Raw genomic sequence first — 27,166 nt, forward strand, 5'->3', positions numbered from 1 at the left:
TCCAGAGCAATGTTGCGGAGATTGAGCGACATTTTTCGTTCTCCACACTTGATGGAAGCGCGAGGTTTTTCAACTTCAGGGACAAGTTTATGGCGCCGCCTCGTTCGCTATAACTTAGTGGTGCGGCCCCAGCTGTTTGTTGCGTGTGAGACGTATTGCCATTGCCGTAATGCACACTTTGACGGCAGCTCTGCACTTGTTCGTAATAGGCGGGCACTTATTATATCTGCGGTCGTTATTTCCATGCAGCCCATCTTCATCGTCGGCCGTCGGGACGGACAGCCCCCGGCTGGGCGAGGAGAGAAGTCTCCCTCATGGGGGAAAGGGAACGGCGACGGGAGCGCCACCTTGTAGGTTACGCGGAATTCTGTGGGACCGGACAGAGTCTCTTCGGGATCCGGCCAGCGTCGTGAGCGGTGGCAGCCACACGCTCTCGTCAAATTTTGCGGCAAGCGCATGGGGACCTGTCGTGCCTTGCCGCTGGACTTCTGGTTCCAGGCAGCGAAGCGAGCGCAGCAAACGCGCGCTCTGCTTGCCTTCCCCAGCAAATGCTTTGCCTCAAGAATGCGGCGCGCACGGGAAAACCCGGCCACCATTGTCGGCGCATGCAAATGTCCGCCGCCGATACTTTGGAAGTCGCGCCCCTGCCCCAGCCGGTAAGTCAGAAGCCCTTCTTACATAACCTTCTATTTCCGAGGAATGCCTAGTTGATGTTTTGTAGCTAGCTGGTCCGCTCTGTGTATTGATTGCAAGTGTAATAAATAGCATATGAGTGTTCACGCTGTGTCATCCCCTCCTTTTGTCCCTCGAGCACGAACCCCTCTGCGGTTAGCGTGCGGGAGCACTGCATCCGTGGAGTGGGAGTGCGGCAGGGGCGGAAGGCTGTCCCCCGCCGTATTTCCACAAGTGGCATCTCCTGCTTGGTGCCGTCACAATAACACCACGCTGCACGCCGATACGGCCGACACGACACAGGCCAAAATGGTCTTGTGTACGGCTGGCTACTGGCACGGTTAGTAGCGGCTGTGATACTGACTTTTCTAGATGGCGCTAGCAATGCACCATATTTAGCAGTTTCGATGAAAAACTGGCGGGTTTTTCAAAATCCTCGAATCTAAGCCGACCCTAGAGTTTGGAATATGATTATCTGAAAAAACTATCAGCCTAGATTCGAAAAATACGGTGTATATGGCTAGGCAGGTTGAACACCACATGGTGGGCAGGTGAGCAGCCTGTCACAAAACCGGCTTCGGACAAACAGACAGAGATAAACACACAACGACTAAAAGCATGGAATGGCCACTATGAGCGCTAGCGCACTAAAAAATAAAACACCAGCGATACCCCAATCAACGTCTTAAACAACGTGCAGCTGTGCTCGGCTGGCTGGCCGATGCGTGGTGCTCAGAAAAGTGAAATCGAAGCTGTACGTCCAGACCACTTTTCAGTGACGGGGCCCTCATGAAAGCCATCATATGCCTCTGTTACATGTCGCCAGAGTTGCAAAGGCAACACTGAAAAGTACGATTCAAGATTGAGAAACGCTATCCATTTTATTCATTTACCATAAGGGCCCTTTTGGGCATTACATGGGGAGGAATAAAACTTAACAACATTGGTAGTACATGCACATAAGCAAAAATCACACTTACAAGGTACCCATAGAATAGATAGCACGAAAAAAATGTAGGAAAAACTTAAAATTATTTTTGAAACCTGAGTATTTATACAACAGATATATAGTTTTAAATGGTTTCACAAAGCTATGCAAAAATTACCGTATTTACTCACATAATAGGCACACTTTTTTCTCGGAAAATCCGGCTCGAAGTTCGGGGTGCGCCTATCACGCGGGGTAAAATTTCCGAAAATTTTTCAACTCGCATTCTTGCGCTTTAAATTTGAACATATATCAAGAAAATGGCTACTTCCACATCATTTACTAATAAATGCAGCACAAAAGTAAAACTGAAAGGTACCTACTTTCATTGAACAGGCAAGAGACGTTGACTGCACACACACGTAAAATTTATTTAGAGACATGTGACTGTCCTCTCCTTCTGCTATTCGGAGTCCGAGAGCACACTCTCATCACCGATGAATGGGGACTCACTACCGTTTTTTTTATCCGAATGCCACAGCATGTCGTCTTCACTCGCATCCAGTGCATTGGAGATCCCAGTCTTCTTGAAGCTCTTCCTGATGACGTCATCGGAGATCTCTCGCCAGGCTTCCGCGATCCATTTGCACAACATATCCACAGTCGGCCTCTTAATTTTGCCATCTGGAGTTAGTTGATGCTGTCCCCCAGCCATCCAGTTAGTGTACAGCCTTTGAACGTTGTCCTTGAAAGGCTTATGTAAGGATACGTCCAAAGGCTGCAGTACCGACGTGAGGCCGCCCGGAATCACAGCAATATCCGTGCGCAGCTCCTTCAACTTCTCTCGTACACCTTCCATGAGGTGCCCGCGAAAACTGTCCAAAACGAGCATGGCTGGATACAGCAGAGCGCCAGGCCGCCGGCCCCAGACTGTCTTGATCCAATCAACCATCAATTCTTCATTCATCCAGCCTTTCTCCTGGACCCTCATGTGGATTTGTCCACCGAAATTTCCTTTTGGAAGAGTCTTACGTTTAAAAATAACGTAAGGCGGCAGTTTGCGACCATCCGCAGTCACTGCCAACTTTACAGTACATCTTAGCTTTTCTGTGCCAGATGTTCTAATAAGCACACTTCGTGCACCTTTCTCCTCCACAGTCGTGTTTCTCGGCATGTTGAAACAGAGCAGGGTCTGGTCTGCGTTCCCAATCTGTGAAAAAATGAAGTTTTTTTGCTGCCGGAGCCGCATAACAAAACGGTGAAACTCCACTACTTTGTCCTCGTATGCCGAGGGCAAGCGCTGGCACAACGATGTCCGCCTTCTCAGGGTGAGTCCATAGTGTCGCAAGAAGCGCGTTGTCCATCCAGAGCTTGCCTTGAAATCCTTGGCCTCAATGCCCTGCGCTCGGGCAATTCTGCGCGCCTCGGTCTGCACTATTTCGAGGGACACAGCACAACAGTCCTGTCGTAGTTCCCGTATGTGCTGAACGAGTTGCTGCTCCACTTCAGGATACTTTCCGGATTTTGCACCGCGGAAGGCCCATCATGACTTGTTGGTGGCCTTAAGTTTTTCCCACTGATCTTGCCAGTAGCGAATGCTGGTTTCCCCGACACTGATATGTCTGCTTGCAGCACGGTTTCCGTTTTCAAGTGCATACTGCACAGCTTTTAGTTTGAATGCAGCCGTGTAGCTCGCGTACTTCCCCATTTTGAACAACGCAACCGCACCAACTGCACGCCGCTTCCAAAATGGCGGAAAGTGGTGTTCCTTTGCGGTGGCTTCTTTCCGTGATGGTGATTGGGTTGGATTGGATAGCGGCCTGTTGATGACGAAGGCACCGTCGCTTGTGTCGATTCGCCTCCGACCTTGTACCTATACGTGGCCTCCGAGAGTCTCGTCCCTTTCCGAGCTGTCACAGTGAAGGTAGCGAAAAGTGTGCATTTTCAGCGCGGCAGTTCAGGCGGTATCGGTAGTTGATGGAAGGACTGTTTGTAGCCCGTTGATGCGCCCCTTTTTTTTCTTTTTCGACGGCTCTGTGTTGCACTATAAATACAGTATTGATCGCATCGCCAAGTTCGGGGTGTGCCTATTATCTGATTGTATTTCGCAAACTTTGTCGGCGGCTTAGGAAGGTTTAGCATAGCACAGAGTATATTTCCTGCAGCCATTCCCTTACCAATGGACCTCAAGGCATACACTGAGGTTGGCTTCATAGAGGCCAGAAGTAGTTTTCTTCGATGTCTCAAATCGTTGTGCGGCACTACACACTTCACAGTTCAAACTGCAAACGCTTGCAACACCTACCCGTTTTGTCACAATTTCGATGAGCTCAACACTTCCACCGCACTCTCTGCACACACAAATCTGTGTAATTGCGGCACAAATGCCGTCCATGTCCATTAAGGCATATTGGCTGCTGCTCTGTAGCACATCCTCTTCCTGGAAGCACAGAGAAAATCTTGAAAGCTTCGATGTCGAGGAGCTGGCGCGTTCGGCGTTCGGGATCTCATTCGGTCGTGGACATCCTTTTGCTTTTTCACGATGAGCGTAGCGGTTGCCGTGAAATTCACGCCTGACGAAGGCCTTCTTTGCCTTGGGCATCTCAACTTATCAGTAGCAACCAACACCGGCACAATTTACAATACTGATCGAAAGGGATAGCACTCGGACGCAGCCGCATGAAGGTTGCAGAAACGTGGAAAAAACGTGCAAAGCGTCTCAGGATTGTCTTGGCTAAAAAAGAGGAGCTGTACAATAGTTGCCAGACAATTTTTTATATGTAGCTGATTTTAGACAAGTTTTGAAATCAGGTGGTGGACTTTTTGGTTGAAAAAATTGACGTTAATCCTGAAAGGGGGCGTGGCCGCTCACTACTTGGTTTCGGAAAAAGCGTTTTTCAGCCGTAAATATGGCTTTCTGAGCAAAGTGCGATCATGGAACATGTGTAGAAAGAATTGAACTTCTAAAATTCGAAAAGAAAAAAAAAACGATTTTTTTCTAATTTTACCTTACCCTGTGCCCTTAACGAATAGGTGGACACAAAGCAACCATGCAAGCAAAGTGTTGTGGGTGCTGCAGAAGTTTGTACAAGAGCTAACCATGATGAAAGCTCCTAATGAATAGGTGGACACAAAACAACCATGCTAGCAAAACGTTGTGAGCACTGCGAGAGTTTGTACAAGAGCTTACCATGAAGCAAGCCCACAATGAATTGGTGGATACAAAAGAACCATGCAAGCAATATGTTGTACACCGTGTAGGAGTTAGTACAAGAGCTTACCACGACAAAAGCCATGACAGGAAGTACCTGTTCTGGTAGATTTATTTTGATCATCTGGGGTCTTTAAAATGCACTGGAATTGCATTGTGCATGGGTATGTTTGCATTTTGCACCCTTCAAAATGCAGCTGCCACGGCCACGATTCAATCCTGTATGCTTCTATTCCACAGTTGAACGGCCTGAATGAATGTGTACAGATAGAATGTACAAAAAGGGGTTACACCAGGCTGTTAGTGCATTATGCAGAGCAGATTTTGTGCATCATATGAGGGCACAACAGAGCAGCATCATACACTGCACAACGATGCCCCCCAGAGTACATTTCACGGGGGATCTCAGTGCTGCGCAGTGCGGACAGGATAGACTGTGTGGCTCTGAGGCTCATGTGACCACCCCAGGTGGTAATGAACGAGGTGGCAGCCAACTCACCACATACTGCAGTCTTCCAGCGCTCCACAGGACTGAACTCACAGCTGACCGGGCGCCCCGCATACCACCGGCCATTGAGCATTGTCAGCGCACGCTGTGCCTCATCCGTACTGCGCACACATACACGAACACCATTCACCAGAACCCTCATCGTTCAAGTTTAATGCATGCAGGACTGCTGCACCATGTATCCACCAAGATTAGCACAAGTTTTTTCCTTATGGCAGCATGTCTTATACAAGTAGCACAACAAACACGCTGCTCACCCACACATATCTGCAGTAACAGCCAACTAGCATTTAGCACAAGGAACAGTTTAATAACAAAAGAGAACAAGTATGGCTCCAGTAGGAATAAAAACTTTATGTCAATTACGTATCCACAATAATTGCGCTAAAAATGGAGCAAGTGCACAAGTTGCTCCACATATGAATCTCCCGCCAACATTATTTTTTTGGGCACCGCCATTACGAGCAGTATGCTACTAAAAGAAAAACTTCCCATTGTTCCATGTTAACCTAATGCACTCCTGCAAAGCATAAGCAGCCTACAGGGTTCCCTTGCATCAACCCTCAGGGCAGAAAATAAGTTGCCAACTGCCTCCTGCAACATTAAAATCCTGTGGGGGGGGGCACCTCAGTGCAGCCTCCAACTCTGTAGAGCTGTCGGAAGTAGAGAACTGAAGTCTCCTGCTGAACCGCCCACAGGCTGCCCAGCTTAGTCCAGGGTGTACATTCTTGCTCGGCTAACGACTATGAAGCAAAAATCATTAATCCGTTAACATTAGAGAGGTCTGTGCAAGCAGAAATAGTGTCCGCCATCTGTCAGTAGCCAGTGGCAAGTGGCAGCCAGCTCACCAGGCTACAAACGAATTTAGTATACTATTTATACGAACTATACAAACCTCAGATATAATGAACCTTAGTATGCCACCTCAACTATAATGACCTTCTGTGTGTTAACCTCAGATAAGGAAACAAACGTGGGTTAATAACATCATAGTCGAAATCAATACAAAGAATTGGACTTGGGCAGGGCATGTCATGTGAAGGCAAGATAACTGCTAGTCCTTAAAGGGCAAGTGGACAGGTTTTAGAAATCGACAGGCTTAAAAGGGTCGAATGTGTAAGATTTGCAGGTAAAGCATGCTAAGTATTTTTGGGCTAGGATCTGAAATCGTGACGTAATCGCCAATTGAAATCACGACAGCCTTCAAGCTTCTCTGCAGTGCACAATGCCAAGTGGGGGCCGCATGATGACATCATCTATCGTATCAGTACATTTCAAACGCATAAAAGCCTGCTTTGAAGCAAAAATACAAATGCCACCAAAGGCAAAGACCACTGAACGTTGTTTGACAGCATCCAATGAGGCATAGCAGGGTCTGGCAAACGGCAGCGGTAATTTGAAATCGCACCTTCCGTGACATCACACTGAACTTCCCCGTACTCCTCCAGTTCTTTGAAAAGAAGCACAAAATTCAATCGTCGATTATATCACTATTTTAAATGCTGATGCAAAACACTTGGCATGCTTTACCTACAGCCTGTATAGATTTGAATCCTTGAATAACGCAAAATTCTCAAAAAGAGGTGCAGTTGCACTTTAAGGGTAACGGAGTGGATTCCATGAGAAGGCAAGCGTAGCAGGGGGTGGCAAAAAGTTAGGTGGGCAGTTAAGATTAACAAGTTTGCGGGCATACGGTGGGCACAGCTGGCAAAGGACAGGGTTAACTGCTAGTCAGGCAGATGATGATGATGATGAGTATTCTACCTCTGATGCTATAACTAACTTTCGTGTTAACCTTAGATATAACAAATGTTTGGCTGGTAATGCATTGAAACGATCCATTTAGGTTCACCTGAGAGTTTTTTAATTTCAGCAGTCTCAAGTCTTCTGTAGTAAACAAGCTCTTCGACAGTAGCATATCCTCTTCTGCCAAACAGAGTACTCAGTTGTATTGCTGCAAGACGTCTGGACAGAAATTTCAGCAAGTAGAGAAGACCAGAGCAGCTGCTCTGTCACTAGCAGTGGTTCACACAGCAACAGAATCACGAGACAAAGTCAAGCCTAAACCGCTCTGTAAACTACAATGCTTCTCTGCACTGAGCTGGACACTACACCTGGCAAGTCAATTCCTGGAGACTGCACCAACCTGACAAGTGCTGTGCGCCTGATGTACTAAACTAAGGGTCAACAAGAAATGCTTGTAGCAGACAGTGCAGGATGAGGACAGCTCTCAGGTTGTGTAGTGGCAGGCACAGCTGGCCAAGTGCAGGATGCCATTGCCTGAACATTTCCCAGCTGCGATGCAAGCTGTGATCACTTACAAGTTGCTTCTGTGAGCACTGCACTTGCTTTGATATGTAGCGCATTTACTTGAATGTGATGCAAGCTTTTTTTCCTAAAAATAAAAGTGGAAAGTCACCCCTTGCTTTATAATCGAAAAATATATGCAGGGACCAAGGCATACTATGCTGCATTTATGTGCATATCAGTTGATGCATCATGTCGGTAGGCACTTAACTTCAGGAAATGGAAAAAGAAATGAAAACCTTGCGGGATGCTTAAGCTTCGCATCACCTACTCAACACTCACACAACTCAAAATGTTTGCAGATATCATACAGGTGCATCACATGTCGGAGCAGCGGTGGCGCAATGTATTGAGGAACTCGTCACCGAATACACTACACTTGCGCAACGAGCATGAATTCAACACTTCGTCCGAAGGAAAGTGCAATAGCACACATGAGACATGAAGGTCTTCATTTCGACATTTTATTAAAGGTTGGCAGAAGACGTCCTCAATGCCTGCAGTGCTGCCGATGTCACATGCCAAGGGCAGAGATCCACTCTAGGTGCACGAAATTCTTGGTGTTCCTATTCAGCCTGCGAAAACATGCTCTTGCTGCTTTTCTAAGCATCAGCATCCGACACTTTTTCAGCAACATCTAACCCATCTGCTACCATGCGATTTTTTGATGGCTCCGTGCGTAAGATGACTGCTCGTTTAATTGCTCCAGAGAATGGTCAGTGACGTTCAGAAGGCATTACTAAAGCTGCACAGTTGAACGACTCGGAGGCTTGTTTTCAACGATGAGGCGGTTTTTTAACGAGCACGGCCGAGCAGCAGCGAGACTCCAGCCTTATCTTCACATTGATCTTGTTTGAGAATTTTCTGGGTGGCTCTCAAAAATGATGAGTGCGTGAAATCTTCGCACCTTAACTGCAGTACTTGGTAAAGGCTGTGATAACAAGGTACAGGAAAGCATTTTTTTTAGGTACTTTTGCTTATTAACTTCTACCCAACTTAACAATTTTTTCGGCCTCATTCCTCACATTATATCCACCTGCTTTCCTTTTTCTTTATAATTTTCGGGCCTGTAAAGTTAGTTCTCCTGTTGCATTTGAGCAAATACAGTATATGCTATGCTCCAACTATTGCTTGAGTAGAAAAGAGAAGCTCTACTGTGTTGGCAGTTTCTTCTCCGATCACGTTCTTGCAAAAAGGACTGATAAACTACCTGGCATACTGCACGTAGACGTTCCCGCGCAGGTGCGGCTCAAGGTTGCGGCAGACACGCAGCTGGCAGACGGTGCCCGCCCGCCGTAGCTCCCCGAGCACATCCCAGAAGAAGGCCTCGAAGTGTGCCTGCAACTCCCGCTCGTCCGTCTCGAGGCTGTCATCGCCGTGGTGCTGCTCAAGCGAAAGATGACTGTACAGCCCCCGCAATAGCAGCGTACGGCTCACAGGGGGTCGTGGGTGTGCCCGTGAGCACCTGCATGGAAGCAGGTTCACCCTTGCACTCGCAGCACTGTATCCTGCAAAACTTTTATCCCACAAGATTCGTATTATCGAGATCTTAATGCACAAAGATTGCATTAACCAAATACAATGGAGTCCTGCTCATATGTTTCCGGCTGCTACATTCTCGTGGATGAAGTCCACACTCTAGCTCCCATAAAACCCAACGCAGTAAGTTGCAAATGTCACCACGCGAGTGCGCTTTAGCCCATGCAGCCGTTTTGACAATGTTTCGCGTGTACTGCGCCCATGCTGAAACCACACACGCTTACGGGTGGCATGAAGTTTGGTGGGGCAGTTGGGGCAGTTCTATCTCCATAGCGATGCGAAACTATGCACGACAGGCAGGGTGTGGGCAGTTCTGTACGAGATGTGGTTGGGCGAGATCGCTCAGAGGCCTTTTTTGGTCTGCATCTTTTCTTGTTGCCCATTGTTACTTGTCATTGACGATGCAATGTCTAAATACCAACAGAAGAAGACAGTGTAGGATCAAAGCAGCCGCTGTGCTCTCCTCGCTTCTGGCTCCCTTCCCTCTATGCTGCTCGCCTAGGCAGACGGAGTGCCATATCATAGGGCATTTTGGACGTTCTTCGATCGTGAGAGCTACATAGAAGACTTGCGAATTACTCAAAAGTATGTTTCTCTTACAAGCAGTAAAAATTACAATTTTTTTATGCTACCTATTCAACTGCTACGTTTTCTGGCTGACAAGTTTTCTTTTTCCGCGGCCCCGTGAAAAACACAATAGGGTTCTACTATACTACATAACAGCAAAGAGAACACAACGATCTCAAGGAATGTCAGGAAGAGAGACACAATCTCTCCCTCGAAATTCATCGTACATCAACATGAAGCACACAGAGCGTCAGCATGGAAAGGGTCAGGTATAAGGTTTGATGAATTGCTCAGCAATCTCCAATTATCTGACTATATCATGAGGGGTTGAAAAGCAGTCAATTGAAGACAAATAAGCAGAGTGGAATGGTAAAACTAAACATTATTATGCACAAAACTGCGTTGATTTTGAACAGTCAGTAAACAAGCAACAATCTGCACTGGGCAATCAGGTATAACAAGTAGTGATGGACGTCATCTTGGCCAAGTAATGACAGCAGATTTAGCTCATAAGAGAAAAATTAACTTCACCTGGCTGCCACTTCCAAATTATGAACAGCAGCTTAGCCACATCTCTGAAAAAGGGCAGTACATACCGTATATTGCCAATTATAACTCGACTCCAATTATAAGTCAACCATCCAACTCGCGGACCCTCCTGGACAAAAAAACTTTCACTCCAAATGCAGGTTGGAACTACCTCACTCTAAAGCCCTAGCACTCCAATAAGTTTTGCAGAAAACAAAGTCACGCAAAGAAACATTTATTTATTCAAGAGACATCACTTGCAACTCGCTGTCGCTTGTGAAAAGGACACAGTCGCAGTCAGTGCCATCTTGCGAGCCGCTGCTACTCCTGCTGCACGTCAGAAGCAGTGCCGAGATGCCACATGTGGAAAATGCTGCACAGACCATGTCTGTTGGCAGTCCAAACCAGGCATTGTTAATCCATTGCACCACTTTGTTCAAAGAAGCACACTTCAAATGCCCTGTCGGTGTCTTCAGGTTTTTCTGCTGAAACCATTCATTGTGGAACACACCTATACGATATTTGAATGGATTATACAAAGCCAGATCCAGCTTCTAAAGAATAGGTATTAGTCCACCCTGAATGATGACGAGGCCACATCCAGTGCCCGCTGTCGTTGGCACGGTCGCTGAAGTGGCCACGAAAGGAGTCCAGGATAAACATGCTGCAAAGCTTTAGCAATGCACCGGGACACCTGCCTCACATGAAATGAAACCATTTGAGCACAGTTTCACCATTTAAATAAACCTTTTCACAGCAGCACGTTAACGTTAGGCGGAAACACTTCCTTCATCGGGATCGTTTTCCTCTTGAACAGAAGAAAGGGATGTAGCTTACACACATCTGCCGCACTACACAATGTGACTGTGAAATAATTGGGCCTGGTGGCCATTGTCAGCAGGCGAGCCTGGTGCTGCCCTTTCATGTACGGGGTCGTCTTATTAAACATGACAAAAGAGACTGGATTCTGGTCGACATTGATGATCTGACTAAGCAGGAATTAATGGTTTCCCTTCACGACACTCATATAGCGCAAAAATGTTCTGGCTTCCTTCGTACGCTTCAGGCAGCCTTTGGCATACAGTCATGCGTTGCCTTAGACTCAGGCTGTTCTGATTCATTATGTTCAGGATACCATTCTTGGAACACTTTAAATTCAGAGTGTGGGATGCACACTTCCTCCACGACAGCGCATGCCTTCGCTTCAATGTCATCTTAGCAACCACTCAGGCTCTTGCTTTTTTGGTCATGAACCTAATTGCGAACAGATTCTTCAAAGGCAGGGCATCGTCTGGATTTTGGTCTGTGAAAGGAACTGCATGCAGCAGCACACGCAACTCATCATCATCACCAGCTTGACTACACCCACTGCAGGGCAAAGGCCTCTCCCATGTCTCTCCAATTAACCCTGTCCTTTGCCAGCTGCGCCCACCCTATGCCTGCAAACTTCCTAGCCTCATCCGCCCACCCCGCCCACCTAACCTTCTGCCGCTCCCTGCTACGCTTACTTTCTCTTAGGATCCACTCTGTTACCCTTAAGGACCAGCGGTTATCTTGCCTTCGCAGTAAATACCCTGCCCAAGCTCAATTCTTCCTCATGATTTTGACTAGGATGTCATTAACACGCGTTTGTTCCCTCGCCCACTCTGCCCGCTTCCGGTCTCTCAACGTTACACCTAACATTTTCCTTTCCATGGCTCGCTGTGCGGTCCTTAACTTAAGCTGGACCCTTTTCGTTAGCCTCCACGTTTCTGCCCATTAGGTGAGCACTGGTAATATACAGCTGTTGTACACTTTTCTCTTGAGGGATATTGATAACCTGCTATTCATGATCTGAGAGAACCTGCTATATGCACTCCATCCCATTCTTATCCTTCTAGTTATTTCCCTCTCATGATCTGGATCAGCTGTCACTACCTGCCCTAAGTAGACGTATTCCTTTACCACTTCCAGCACCTCGTTGCCAATTGTGAACTGCTGTTCGTTTGCTAGGCTGTTGAACATTACCTTGGTTTTCTGCATGTTAATTTTTAGGCCCATCGATCTGCTCTGCATGTCTAACTCATTGATCATGATTTGCAGTTCACCTCCTGAGTGACTCAGCAAGGCAATGTCATCAGCGAATCGCAGATTATTTTGGTATTCTCCATTAACTCTTATCCCTAACTGTTCCCAATTGAGGCCTCGGAATACCTCCTGTAAACATGCGGTGAATAGCATTGGCAAGATCGTGTCTCCTTGCCTGACGCCCTTCCTTATTGGAATTTTATTGCTGACTTTATGGAGGACTATGGCAACTGTACAGTTCTTATATATATCTTCCAGTATTTTGACATAAGGCTCATCTACACCCTGATCCCGCAATGCCTGTATGACTGCTGAGGTTTACACTGAGCCAAATACTTTCTCATAATCAATGAAGGCTATATACAGGGGTTGGTTATATTTTGCGCATTTCTCTATCATCCGAATGATAGTGTGAATATGATCTATTGCGGAATGTCCTTTACGAAAGCCTGCCTGATCATTTTGTTGATTAAAGTCTAAGGTCGCCCTGACTCTATTAGCGATTACCTTAGTAAATACCTTTTAGGCAATGGACAGTAAGCTGATTGGTCTATAATTTTTCAAGTCCTTGGCATCTCCTTTCTTATGAATTAAGATTATATTTGCGTTCTTCCAAGCTTCTGGTACGGTCGAGGCATTCCGTATACAGGGTGGCTAGTTTTTCTACCTTCCATGAACACGCAACTATCTTGCTTTTTTGTTTTCTCCGTCCCCTCATGATTTTCTGACAAATCAAATTTCCGTCCTGGTTCAACATTGTTTTTCGACTTGGCGGTGTAGAGAATGGCTTGCTGCTTGAAAGCCGTGCTGTACTGTTGCCGAGGAAGTGGCAGCATCCTGGCGTCTGTCAGGCGCAACGCAAACCACACACACACCACTGCCAGTGACTGTCACCTCACCGAATTGAAGTGAAATGGTGAAAAGGCATGCCAAAAACACATGAAAATGCTTCTGAGTGCATGTGACTGGTCATGTGGTTTAGTTCCACGCAACGTATTGCCAGTCCACGTGGCCATGACAGTTATTTTGTATCTCAATATAAGTTCTTGTCTTTTAAAGCAGACCTGCTTTCTCAGTGTGTCTTACACCTATTACAGAATTATGCATGCATGGGGCCTGACACCACTGGCGGCTCGTTCGAAACAATTTTTGACCCCGCATATAAGTCAGCCCCCTAAATTTGAAAGGTCACAAAAAAAGAAGGAATGTTGTCTTATAATCGGCGATATACGGTAACCTACAGACACGAACTATGGAGGCTAAAAAAAAGGTTAAAAGTCTGGCTAAGAACTACACTGCTGTGAGCAATGGAAAGAAAAATTGAAGGTGTCAGTTTAACTGACAAACAACAATGGAAAAAGTAGCAAACATACCGTATTCACACGACTGTAAGTCTACCTATTTTTCAAAATTTGAAAATCCGAAGTGAGGGCGTCGACTTACAATCAAAACGAAAACATGGCACTATAAGTAAAGGCGTGACAAACGAGATATCAGGCATGCTACAGCGTGGTTGCATTTTTGCTGCATGGCTTCGTCGCATTGCTCTTGGTGCTGGCCTTGAGCAGCTGCTATGTCAATACGCAGAACTGGCATCCCCTCCCTGCGGCTATCGATAAGCAGCAAACTGGCACCCCACACGGGGCTTCTGACTGCGGTTGCTGATGAACGGCGGCGGCCCAATAACGCAATCGTGTTCTAAGGAAAGTTCAAGCGTCCAAGTTTTCTTTTTACTTGCAAATGCGCGCTCGGTGCTCAAGGGAGCGTTGATAGTTGATGGAAGGGCCGCTGTTGCAATCGAGGCGGTACTTCCACTCGGAACGGCAGCAGTCCCGAAAGTGTCGGTAGCTGACGGAAGAGCCGACATTCACGCGTAGTTTTTCTTTGGCTCTGACGCATTCAACTACTACTGGTCGCATTTCACAAGTTTTTAATGTAGTGCTTCGTCGGCCGTCATTTGTGCTCTAGGTCCGACAAGCAACCAGTGCTCGTTCACGGCTACATTCAAGATGGCTGACATTCTTTACGCCGAAGAAACGAACAGCTGCGCGCCGGGCCGCAAGTTCGATGTTCGCAACGGGTGATAGGTGTGTGGCAGCTGCAGCGAGAAAAATTTTCAGCTGTTTCACGCGATGTCGTGATGTGGCTGTTTGCGAAGTGCGGAATTTCGCTGGACAACGACGTTAGAACGACATGCTGTGGGACCGCAGGAGCGATCACGACGGCAGTGCTAGTGAGGACGATGGCGCAAGTGTGGACGAGTTGTCCAGTGACTAATACATTTTCGTTTTGGGATGTGCCCACGGGCACGGCAACGCGCGGCAGCTGATAGCAGCTGCCGATAAACGGTGGCCGTGGCCGCTGGATAATGCTATCGCGTTCAACTATTCAAGGGCGAGGTTGAACAACCTTGGAAGTTTTTTAATTTTTTGGAAATGTGATTTGGGGGGTCGACTTAGATTCGAGTCGACTTACAATTGTGTAAATACGGTAACTCACTCGTACTTTAGTTGAGATTAAAAATAAGAGGTAGTCATGGCAGAACATGTGATATGCAAAGTGACAGAAAGTGGTCTGCCAGAATGTAACAATGCTTGCCAAGCGAAGCAGGCATAACTGAGGGTAACAAGCAGGAGAGGCCTTATGACAGAGGCTCCTGCACTAATGTAGTTTTGGGGCACCCACACCCGACTGTTCTTCTGATCAGGGCAGCAGTAGAATCTGACAGTATGGTCATCCTTTACGCTATACCTGTGTAAGAAAATTTCTCTGGTATACATAAATGGCACCCGTGTTGCAGCACATTGGGAGCATATTCTCTCACCTTCGCCAGGTGGGCCCAGAGGAGGGCAAAACAGAACACAAAGAAAAAAAAAAAACCTTTGGTCTCTGCTTTGCACTTCATTAGTGACAAATTATGGGTCACCAACTGGCTTGGCAAAGCACAGTTATAAGCCATGAGAGGGTGTCCCTGCGATGAAGAATAAAAGAGAAAAGCCTCCCAGAGCCAGGCTCACACCACCAACTTTAATGGGCTCTTTTCTATGTCATAAAGCCAAGCACGATTCAGCTATAATTCTGGGTAACCTCACGGCTGTAGCTACCTGCCAATTGAGGGCACTTTTGCTCTGCCTCAAAAAGAGGATTGTTCCACAGGAAGTCAAGGCCTCGTCCATTGGACTGAAGCCTCTCAAGGGGCACACCAGAAATCTGTCCCATTTTGTGCGTGCCTTTCTTGTCTTCATTCAGTTACTTTTGCTACGATCCCAAACCAACCTAAATATTTATCAGAACTCAGAGACAGAGAAAGAATACTCGCCAGTCACCAAAGCGGCAAGCACCAGTCTTGAGGTAGAAGGAGCACGGCTCGGCTGGTGCATACAACCTGGGCGCCGGTGGGTTGTGCCAACTCTCACGAGTGGCAGCAGGGGCTGCTACGGGTGGTGCCTGGAATAAAAATGCACGATTCCAGGGGATGTGCGCAGAATTTGGAGCCTGGGAGGCGGTGCCGGGCACTCAAGTATGTCAACAGAAGTGGCATTAGCTGTTGCCTCATGCTGGAGGAAGCAATCACATACACGCTAACAATCAAAGGCCTTCAAGTGCAAAGCAGACCAACGAAGCACAGGGCTCGGGAGTCAGGACCAAAGATTTTTTTTGTCTGAATTACCAGAAGTTCACCTAGAAACGATCTCAGACTAACTGTGATTTGGATAATACCCATGCATACAAATTGTACCTTGTAACATTTAATGAGACAGCATTATGAACCCTTTTGCCAAAGAGGAGTCCATGTGAAGCCATCAGCCCGGTGCCCCTAGCAGGACGGGGCTCAACTAGCACTTGCGGCAGAGTGGAGGGGAGAGTTAGCCGGATTGGTTCTATGGATTACACCTCGTGCTCCGGGTTGTGTGTTCGAGCTTGCATTTGCGATGGATGCTCCTGCTCCCTCGACAAGCAGACATTGCAGCAGCCTGGAGTGGCTGACATGCTAAACTGCAGTGGCTATGGCAACAGGGGCAGAAGCAGAAAAGATGCAGTGGTGCGAGCAGCCAAACTAGAAGCAATGCATAAAAAATCTGAAGCGCAAGCGAACTCGAGACAGTTGACAACCTGGCGACACATATTTGCCACATTACATTTTGAATGATCACCCGTGAATTCTTCTTTTTTCTCTTTGCAAATGTAAAATGCAAAATTGAAAATTGGCTGTTGGGGAAAGAAAATGGCTCAGTATCTGTCTCAAATCTCAGCAGACACCTAAACGCGCTCTAGAGGAAGGGATAAAGGAGCAGCTGAGAGAAGAAAGGAGTGCTGTAGTGGAGGGCTCCGGAATAATTTTGACCACCTGGGGATCTTTAACATGAATTGACATCGCACAGCACAGCGCCTTTGCGTTTTGCCTCCATCGAAACGCGGCCACCACGGTCGGGTTCGAACCCGAGTACTCCGGATGAGTAACCGAGCGCCCTAACTACTGAGCCACCGTGATGGGTGCAAATGTAATGCAAAGGACAAAAATGCGGGTAAAAGAACTGACTTTTTTATGCAAACAGCAGTCTCCAACTAGTGGCTCAGCTGAAAAACAAACTGAAGGATGCGCTGTTTCTCAATACAGCAAACCTCATTAATTTAGACTTCAAACTACTGGAAAAAAACTGTTTGAATTATCCAAAGGTCGGATCATCAAATGGCTCAAAAAGGCATTTCGCACCATAACAAATGTATTTGTTGAAAAAAATGAGAAATGGCCATCTCCTTTTGAGTGAAAAATGCACACGCTTTCCCGCACTTCCGTCCCGCTCTACTGCATGCACAATGTTGGGAATGTGACGGCTTCTGCAACGTCTTTCAATCAAGGGCAGAGACCTGCATGAGAGGAAGCTTCATAGCTGATGATGATGAATTTTTATGCCGCAAGGGTGTCTGTGGCAAGGGTGCCATGGCAAAAAGTTTATAGTTCTACTCCAGGTGGAGTCAAAGACCCATTTCCCAAGCATTTCACCCTGACTAAGCCGAGCAACAGACCAGGGGAAAGCTTGTACCCATTGTATCACTGGTGGGTACCTGGCAGCATTGGGGATCAAACCCTGCACTTCCCGCATGCGAGACGGATGCTCAGACCACTAGGCTATCGCTGCAGTATGAAGCTTCATCGCAGAAATAGAGAACAGCAAGCGGCGGAGTTTCGGAGCACTGGCAAAACCGCGCAAATGGAAGCAAGGAGACACCTTATCAAAAAAAAAAGATCCCATCAATGTGCCATTTGGTGTCCAAAATGGCACGTTACTAGGCTTGACGGCTGATGCGCGGCCGATGAGTGTCGTCGTCGTGGGCTGGAGGAAAAGTTCTGCGAGCTATGATTGGGACCCTCCGCCCGTCTTCACACCTGCTGGTGCCCAGAAATAGAAGCTTGCACGGGTAACAATGAGCCACGTGATACAAGCTTCAGGAGGTACCGTATTTACACTATTGTAAGTCGACCTATTTTTCAAAATTTGAAAATCTGAAGTGTGGGGGGGGGGGGGGAGGGGGGTCGACTTACAATTGAATTCAAAGCATGGCACCATAAATAAATGCGAGACAAACGAGATATCAGGCATGCTATAGGGTGGTTGCATTTGTGCTGTGCGGCTCCATCGCATCGCTCATGGTGCTGGCCCTGAGCAGCTGCTATGTCAATGCACAGAACCGGCATCCCTTCCCTGCGCGGTGGTGGATGGCAGCTGTCAGTAAGCAGCAAAATAGCACCCCTGCCCACTCCCCACACGTGGCTACAGATTGCGGCTGCTGATAAGCGGCAGCAACCTGATAATGCATTGGCGTTCTACTCTTAATAGGTGTCCTCCAAGTTTTTTTTTGTTTTTTTTTTAATTTCAACTGCACACTGGGCGTTCAAGAGAGCGTCGATATTTGATGGAAGGGCCGCTGCTTTAATCGCAGCGGTACCGCCACTCTGAATGGCAGCAACGCCGGGGAGTGTCAGTAGCCGACGGAAGAGCCGATGCCGCTCACGCTTAGTTTCACTTTAGCTATGACGCATTTGACTACTGTCAGTCGCGTTTCACTAGTTTTTAATGCAGTGCTTCATAGTCGTCATTTGTGCTCCGGATCCGGTAAGCGACTGGCGCTCATTAACGGCTACATTAAAGATGGCTGTCATTCTTTACACTGAAGAAACGAACAACTGCGCGCCGGGCCGCAAGTTCAACGTTTTGAACGGGTGATACAGGTGTGTTAGCTGCAGCGAGGCAAAATTTTCAGCTGTTCCACGCGATGACATAATGTGGCTCTTTGCAAATTGGGGGATCTCGCTGCACGACGACATTAGAACAACATGCTATGCGACTGCAGCAGCTATCATGACGGCAGCGCTAGCGAGGATGATGGCGCAAGGCAAGTGTGGACGAGTATTCCAATGACTAATACATTTTCTTTCTGGAATGTGCCCACGGGCACGCCTGCGCGCAGCAGCTGATAGCGGCTGGCGATAAGCGGTGGCCACAGGATAATGCTATCGCGTTCTATTATTAAAGGCCAAGCTTAAACGACCTCCAAGTTTTTTTTTCTTTTTCTGAAATGTGACTTACAATCGTGTAAATACGGTATAGCTGGATGACCACTTGCTGTGCCGGTCATACCTCATCATGACATCCTTTCGGAAGACTTTTCAACTCACACGACACAGCTAACCTGATGTATCCAACCTTGGCCATTGCTCTTTTGCGAGCCCTGAACAATGGAGCGAGACACGAAAAGAAAGCAACCGCTGTTTTAAATAAGCGGCTTTAAAATGAACTGAAAATATATAGCCAGTTGAATTAACCAAAAGTGTGAATCATCCAATTTTGAATTACAGCTAGTCCGCTGTGCATCCAGGGCTTAGAAACAGCTGAGAGAAGGAAGAATAGGGAAATGGATGAACAAGAGAAGGTGGCCCATCAGTTGGGAAGAGCACTGTAGCCTCCTCGCTATGTGCTACAAGCCTTCCTTCAACCCATGGCAGAGATGAATCAGGAAATAAACAAAAGGTGAAGATACAATTATTAAAGATGGTGGCTAGCGAATGCCATGCCACATGCTGTGTTCTGTTCTTGGATGCCGAGCCCACTTATACTGGCCGCAGAAATAACGAGCGCTTGCTCATTATGAACAAGTGCGGTGCTACCGTCAAAATATAAATTGGGGCAATGGCAACTTGTCTCAGATATAACAAACACTTGTGGCCACACCACTCTATTGTAGCGAATGACGAGGCACTGTAAACCAGCCTAGACCATGCAGTTGAAAAACTCTTTCTTCCTGCAAGTGCGGAGATCAAATAGCATCTCTCAGTCCCTGCGACGCCGCTCTGGAAATTGCATGTCAACCCAAAATGGCAGCATTGCAACCAAGTAACTGCCGGCCAAGTATGTGCCAATGCCCTACAAGGCCAATCATTGTCTGCATGTGTCCTGGCTAGGCAACGCATCCCAAGTAGAAGCAGAAGTGTGGTGGGTGCTAGACAGTGGCAGCGTTGAAAGCGAAGCAATTACAAATGGCTGTGGATCAACTTATTTGAGTGCCTTACTGATTGCAGTGGTCATGTGGTACGCTTCACCTGCACAATCGACTCCACTTTTTGCGCTAATACCACAGCCTACACGTGAGGAAGCGGCAGCGCAACACCTAGGCTCCCTAGCTACCATGTGCAGGCAATGCCAGATAGCAAACAGCGCTGCTGATACGTGCTGCGCTACTGGACCCAGGAACTTCGGATAACACTGTAAAAAACACACGGGATCAGGTGAGTGTAAATTTAAAGCGTCACTGATGCACAGCTGTCCAAGTGTTGCCTCAGAAGACTATGTTAATGCTGACGACATAATCACCGCGCTGTGTTCTGACAACGCCGTGCCTTTAGGGCAACAGCTCAGATGAAGCCGTTGTATACAAACTACGGCTAAGAATCTGACTAATGTGGTTGACCTGGCACGAGCAGCCATAGAGACGAGCCTTGATTAGTTATATCCTGTCCGTAACGCAGATTGTTGGCAGCTAGGGTATGAGTGAGGAGAACATGAGCATCCTGCAGAGCCGAGAAAGCGCTGAGGTAGGGTCCGCTCCGAAGAAATAGATGCTCATGATGCTCGTTTCAGAAAATAAATGCCACTTTCAGTGAGCTTGGTACCTCCGGCTTTAATATAAGGAGTCCATTTACTACAAACACGATTCGCATGACCGTGGGCTCAACTGTACTCCCAAGTAGGAAGGCTAGACGCAGGCTGAGGAAAATTCTTCTGCAGCTACCAAGCTCAAGACAAAGCGGAAGTGGAGCAATTGCGGGATGTGCACTGGAGAGGGCCGCAGTCAGCCAAGAGGAGCCATAAATGTGAATTTGTGGCAAGGCACATATGGGCAGTTGGTTTACTGGGTGATGTGCCCTCTTTCCTCTCAAGAAATAACCTCTCCTGCAGGCAAAGAACTTCAATGCAACAAGAGCAAATTAAGAAGTGCACTGAAATCGAGGAGTCGCTCACGAATTCTCTCCTCACCGAGAAGAAAATGTCCACTGGACTGATATTTCTGATGGCAGCTCTTCAGGCTCACTCACCTTTCATGAGTATGGTGCCAGAGATAACCAGTGGCAACCTCAAGAGGACAAGGTTACATGCATGAGGGCTTGTCCAAGTGGAATCACAAAAAAGAAAGGGGTGTGAGTCACAGCTGCTGCACAATAAGAACCTTTCTTGGGATGGCCAGCAAGAAAAATTTTGGCCGTATTTTTGAGGTACCCTATGGAGAGGTGGGATGCTGCACTATTATTCAAGTTCTCAAGCAATTATTCGAAAGACTACTTCATTTAAAAGCACCATATCCTGCAACAAGCCAAGTGAATGATGCCAATTTGAACCATGGTAACTCTAATAATGCACGGCAAACATGTCAAAGTCCAGAAGCAAGCACAAGTGACAGCCCTAAAAATTGCTGACTAGCTTCTTCAGGACAAATCCCTCTTCCTTCCAGTCATAGGACAGTTGTGACAGGAGCTGTGTGGCCTCTACATCTAGTGACTGAGCCTAATGGGCTGAGAGCACTTCTTAGCAGGGAAGGCTTTGCTGCAGTGGTCCCCCCAAGTGTACTGCACTGACGATGATGATAGTAATTGGGAATGGTCTGTCCCCAAAAGCTGTTCACCTGGCCTATTCGAGCGCAAGTGCTGGCTCTTGTGGGAAGCAGGGCCTCTGTTCCAGTCACTGACAGAAAGCACATGCATGTCAGTTGGCTTTGCAGCAGCTAATTTTTGCTTGTGCAGGGCTATGATGGAAATGTGTGCTCGCATGATCAGAGGGCCAGGTAACCATAGAGTTCTAAGACCTACGACTTTCTACCATCTTATTCCAATGAAGAGGATCTCAAAGTGAATATATGCTGGGGTAACGTCATGTCAGCAAACGATGCATCAAAGGCCAGCATATACATTGAATACAAAAAATACCGGAAGTTAGGAATATAAAGGTGTGCCTCGTTAATATGGACATTTTGATTCCAGAGAAAAACAGTCCATAAAGCGAGTAATATGTCATAACTAATCGTGAAGGGGAAAAAAAATGTCCAGAGAAAATAATTAGTGATCAAGACCTGCTGCTTCTGTGCACAGTTGTGGTGAAGCAGAAATTAGGTAAAATCTTGGCAGCTCCAAGTGCGTTATCCTGGTTGCCATTACCTTAAAATTATGTGCTGTAGTTTAAAGCGCCTAGTGGTCCATGTGGCATGTGGTGGCGTCTCAAAGCATGATGATGCATCTCCCACTACGACTGTTCATTCCCCATGAACCGCTTGCACAGTTAAGCTGGAATGAAACACGAATACGCACGTGCAAAACTTTTCTACTTTGAAGCGAGGTATTCCTTTACGACCAGTTATGAATATAATATACCTCGGTAGGCCATTTACCCATAAACAGGAATGAGGCTAATTGTATACTGCAGCTGAAAGTACACAGGCAAAATACATTGTTTTCTACGCAGGCACTTTGTGTTTCATTATGGCCTGGCAGAACATATCTGTGCTCAGTCGGCTGACATTCACAGACTGAATATGCCTTATCCTTCTAGTTATTTCCCTCTCACGATACGGATCAGCTGTCACTACCTGCCCTAAGGAGACTTATTCCTTTACCATTTCCAGCCTTCGCTGCCAATTGTGAGCTACTGTTCCCTTGCTACTGAACATTACTTTGGTTTTCTGCATGTTTCTAGACCCAGCGCTCTGCTCTGCCTGTCTAACTCATTGATCATGACTTGCAGTTAACCTCCTGAGTGATTCAGCAAGGCAATGTCATCAGCGAATCACAGATTATTTAGGTATTCTCCATTTACTCTTAATCCCAACTCTTCCCAATTCAGGCCTCGGAATACCTCCTGTAAACAGGTGGTGAATAGCATTGGCAAGATCGTGTCTCTCTGCCTGACGCCCTTCCTTATTGGAATTTTATTGCTGACCTTATGGAGGACTATGGTAGCTATGCAGTTGCTATATATATTTTCGCGGATCATTTCCTGCAAGTTGTCGGTGGAGGTGGTTGTGTCCGGACGGATTGCATAAACATAGGGAGGGCGGTTGTACTGCCGAGCCCTGACGTCGAGGGTCTTCTCGATCGTGCAGGCTTCTTGCATGAATTCGTGAACTGTTTTTGGCAGCTGGCGGACGAGGCTGCCAAAGAGTTGTTCCTTTACACAGCGCATTAAAAACTGAACTTTCTTTTCCTCGGTCATATCAGGGTCGGTGCAGCGAAAGCGCCACTTCATCTCTTCAACGTAACTGCGGACGGACTTGTCCGGAAGCTGGATCCTGGACTCGAGGAGTCGTTCAGCCCTTTCTTTCCTCACGACACTAGCGAATACCGTCAAAAGTTCATTCCTGAATAGCTCCCATGTCATTAGGGACGACTCGTGGTTTTCATACCACATACGTGCTGAGCCCTCCAGAGAGAAAAATACATGTCCAATTTTTGTCGCATCATCCCACTTGTTGAAGGATGCCACACGCTCAAATTGGTCCAACCATTCTTTGGGGCCTTCGCCTAGGGATTCACTGAACGTTGGCGGCACCCGCGGCTGTCGCAATATGACCAGTGTCAACAGACACCTTTAGTGAGGTTGTGGTGCTTGTAGCAACGTCTTTTCATTGTCGGGTGCGGTCCGGCAAGGTCCCAAACTCGGGCTTCTTTCCCTGAAGATGTCTGCGGGCTCGGTGAACTGCTGGCTCATCCTCCGGTGCGAAGTGCAGAAGGCTGGTGTCACAACTTGAAGGGGACATCCGGAACATGGAAGGCCACCCAGCACCTCCACCAGATGTCACGTAGTGGTGACGGCAGTCGAAGAAGCGATGAAGACGGACAAGTTCTTCTAAAAGTAAACTGTTTATTGGACTGACTTGCGCCCACAATGGACTGAATCACTCGGCAGCGGCGCAGCAACAAGCGTGCTCGGCGGTCGTCGAACAGAATGCTCGCTCAATTTAAAGCTGATAGCAAACTTTCGAGATGAAGACTGCAAAGTTACAGCATTCTGGAACAACGTAGAATCAGCTCTGCCTGGATGCGATCAATCAAGATAAATCTGGTCGCCTCTTGCATCGCAAGCAAAGCGATAAAGCGGCATGGCAGCAGATTTCAAGAATGAACAAAGCACTGCAAAGGTTTGCGACAGTATCTTCCAGTATTTTGACATAAGGCTCTTCTACACCCTGATTATGCAATGCCCACATGACTGCTGAGGTTTCCACCGAGTCGAATGCTTTCTCGTAATCAATGAAGGCTATATATAAAGGTTGGTTATATTCTGCGCATTTCTCTATCATCTGGCTGACAGCATGAATATGATCTATAGTGGAATATCCTTTACGAAAGCCTGTCTGATCATTTGGTTGATTAAAGTCTAAGGTTGCCCTTACTCTATTAGCGATTACCTTAGTAAATACCTTGTAGGCAACGAATAATAAGATGATCGGGCTGTAATTTTTCAAGACCTTGGTTTGGTCCCTAGAAATATTGCCAATAATTCATGTCGTCCACACTAATGAGTGTCGTATGAACGGCACAAAAGTGTAGTAGTTCTAGGTCAAGAAGTGTTTGAAGTATCCTACATGTGACAAGCTACTCTCCAGTGATGAAGTCACAAGAAGTTTCTTGTGAACTGGTTAACAAATATGCTTGTGCCCCAGGAGGGTTCCTAACAATCCAGGAGCCCTCTGGCCTCTGCTTCAAATCTCGCCTGGGTGACCAGTCTTCACCGGTTCATCGGGTCGGTGGCTAGCAGAGGGTCCTCCCAGGAAGAACAGGATGGGTTGCCCGCAGTTGCAGGCTGGCCCAAAGATTGGTCGCTGGGGCCTGGCAGGTGGTGTAGTGAGTGGGGTGTAAGGTAGGATGGATGCGGTTCACTGTTACAGGTGATACGATACGTACGAGTTGGTCTGGAGCAGCCTCCGAACTGCGCTCTCACTTGGGTCGAGGGAGTAGTGGGGTGGTGGGTAACGTCACCAACTCTTGCAGTAGTAAGTAATGATTGTGTGGCGTTCAGGCATGCTGTCGTCGCTACTGCTGCAAGGTTGGGAGAGGGTTTCATCGGCGTTCGAAAAGAGATTTCCCAAAAATATGCAAGAGTGCGTTCATTACCGAGGATACCATCATGCCCAGGTCCCCATGTGACGGTTATGCGGTGTTGCAGGGCAGGTTCAATAATGCGGACAGCTGTGCACTGGTGATGCCAAGAAGGAACTGTCTGAATGCGGTTTGAGCGTCAGTGCAGATGGCCATCATGTCGATGTGTCGGGTCACATTGCAGATGGCTAGAGCTAGGGCAACACATTCTGCTTCCTGAGAGTCCCGAGTGCACAGGACTGCCACTGTCGAATGTGTGGTGATGTCCAAGGAGGCCACTGCGGCTATTGTAGTGGAGCACTACGTCCGTGTACAAAACATCATGGCAGTCTCCGAACTGGCAGGTGAGGTGTTGCACACCGGCTCATCTTCTCCCTGTATTCAATTTGGGACTCACGCTGGGCAGCAGTGGCTCACATTGCAGCTCTTTAACTACACGAGTGGAAACAGGTTTGGCTGCAGCGCCCGGCGCCCCCCTGGGATGTGGTAGCCAAGCTGGCGCAGCTGTCGTGTGTGGTGCGGAGGCGCTTGTGTTGGGCTGAACTATAGCTTTCACATAGTTCCAGACAAACATGCCACATCTGGCGGTGGAGAGAGTGCAATGGATGTGGCAGTAAGCAATGTTGTCAAACGCCTTATGCATGTCGAGTGCTAGTAAGGACTGGATGTTGGCTGTGCGCTTGCATCTGTGGAGGACCATTTCTTTCAGATGCAGAAGCGGCCTGAGCCAAGAGGTGCGGTCGTAAGCTGAACTGGACCGGGGGAAGAACCCCGCAGATTTGAGGAGCAAATGCAGGCATGTGTTCAGTTTGCCGGCATGACTTGTAAGTGGGATGGGCCTGGGCTGCTCGAGTCTGAGCGCCTTGCCCGGCTTGGGGTAACCCAGATATACCTCTGTACAACACATTGAGAGAATGAAGGAACTACAAGCAATGTTAGATACTAACATCACTTGTCCATTAACCTCACCATCAGCTTCTTCAATCAAGGGAGACAGACGATTTCGGCTTTCCACCGACCAGAGTTCCTAACAAGCAGACTGTACTTATTCAATTTCCAATGCCAAGAATTGACTTTGTTATTGGTCACACCAAAGGATGTCACTGCTTCTCTCAAATTGACCTCTGCAAGACTCCTGGCAGGTTCCCTAACCGAAGCGACAGAGCAGAACACCACCCCTTGTCACGCCCTGGACATACAGAAAGTGCTCACAGGACACTACAATTTGTGTAGCCATGTAACACGCCCTCACTGCATGTTTTCTCTGGTACAGTGGGGCACACTAGAGCATTAAATGAAGACTTCACCAACAAGACGTCTGGCACACCTAACACAAAAACCTTTCAAGTGGAATCAACAGTGTGACAAAACATTGCGACTGGGTTAACCCGAATCTCTTCCCGCCCTACCTTCTACATACCAAACATTTTTGGCTACCCTTCAAACAGAACACGTTGATGTGTCAAACCAACTTTGCCAAATGTGCACACTTGCACCACTGCTGGACAAGAGCACAAAAGCGGCTGCCCCATGCTGTCACCATCCACCAGTGGCACTGCTGCCCACGTGCTTCCTTGTAAATTAGCAAGGCTGAAACAAAAAGGCTTTACCTTCAAAAAAGAGCTAAAGGTTAACCTCGTGTATTCTGAAATATGCCTGCTTCACCTACAAGCTCAAAGCTGCACTAAGAAAATCTCCACAGGCGCCATTCGGAACAAAGGCTTTCTTTTCATCAAAGCCAGCTCAAGCCATGCCCACCAGGAAAAGCTGGCTTTCTTCAGGTACCAGAGGTTTGTGTCCGCATTTCAAGGGCCCAGAGCAGCAAGAGTGGGCAAAGCTGGCAAGACACTTGAGGTGCCTGATCTTGGCCTAGTCCCCTTTGTCACTTGTCTCGGAGCACGGTGTGCCTGAAAGCAGGGCAGCTGTGCTCTTATGCACGGCTAGCTGAGAGAAATCTGTGCACTTGCACAGCGTGCAGCACTGTTTGCCACGCAGGAGAAAGGATGAGTGGTGATGAACTGGACTTACCTCAGGCAGGTGTGCCAGGACCTCCTGCAGGCTCTCCTGTAATCACAGAGCAAGAAGCCCATGGTCAACATGCCCACTGCATTGGGCAGCTGAGGCCAAGTCAAAACCGGGCTATGTGTGCTGTACTATGTCACTGCATGTAGAGAGCACCAAGTGGTCAAACAACTG

The 27,166-nt window shown here is 47.5% G+C and overlaps 1 protein-coding gene across 3 annotated transcripts in view; it reads right to left on the reverse strand.

Annotated features, from left to right (window-relative positions):
• LOC144124529 (U2 small nuclear ribonucleoprotein auxiliary factor 35 kDa subunit-related protein 2-like) overlaps positions 1 to 27,166 on the reverse strand; it is a 59,039-nt gene that overhangs the window by 18,024 nt on the left and 13,849 nt on the right. For all 3 annotated transcript variants that reach the window (XM_077657268.1, XM_077657267.1, XM_077657269.1), the window contains 4 exons: positions 26,999 to 27,034; positions 15,647 to 15,774; positions 8,837 to 9,091; positions 5,311 to 5,420 (listed from right to left, as the gene is read on the reverse strand). In XM_077657268.1, coding sequence (XP_077513394.1) covers positions 5,311 to 5,420; positions 8,837 to 9,091; positions 15,647 to 15,774; positions 26,999 to 27,034 — 529 coding nt within the window. The remainder of the gene's footprint in view (positions 1 to 5,310; positions 5,421 to 8,836; positions 9,092 to 15,646; positions 15,775 to 26,998; positions 27,035 to 27,166) is intronic.

The sequence above is a fragment of the Amblyomma americanum genome, chromosome 3 (genome assembly GCF_052857255.1).
Source record: "Amblyomma americanum isolate KBUSLIRL-KWMA chromosome 3, ASM5285725v1, whole genome shotgun sequence".
In the NCBI taxonomy this organism is placed as follows: Eukaryota; Metazoa; Arthropoda; class Arachnida; order Ixodida; family Ixodidae; genus Amblyomma; species Amblyomma americanum.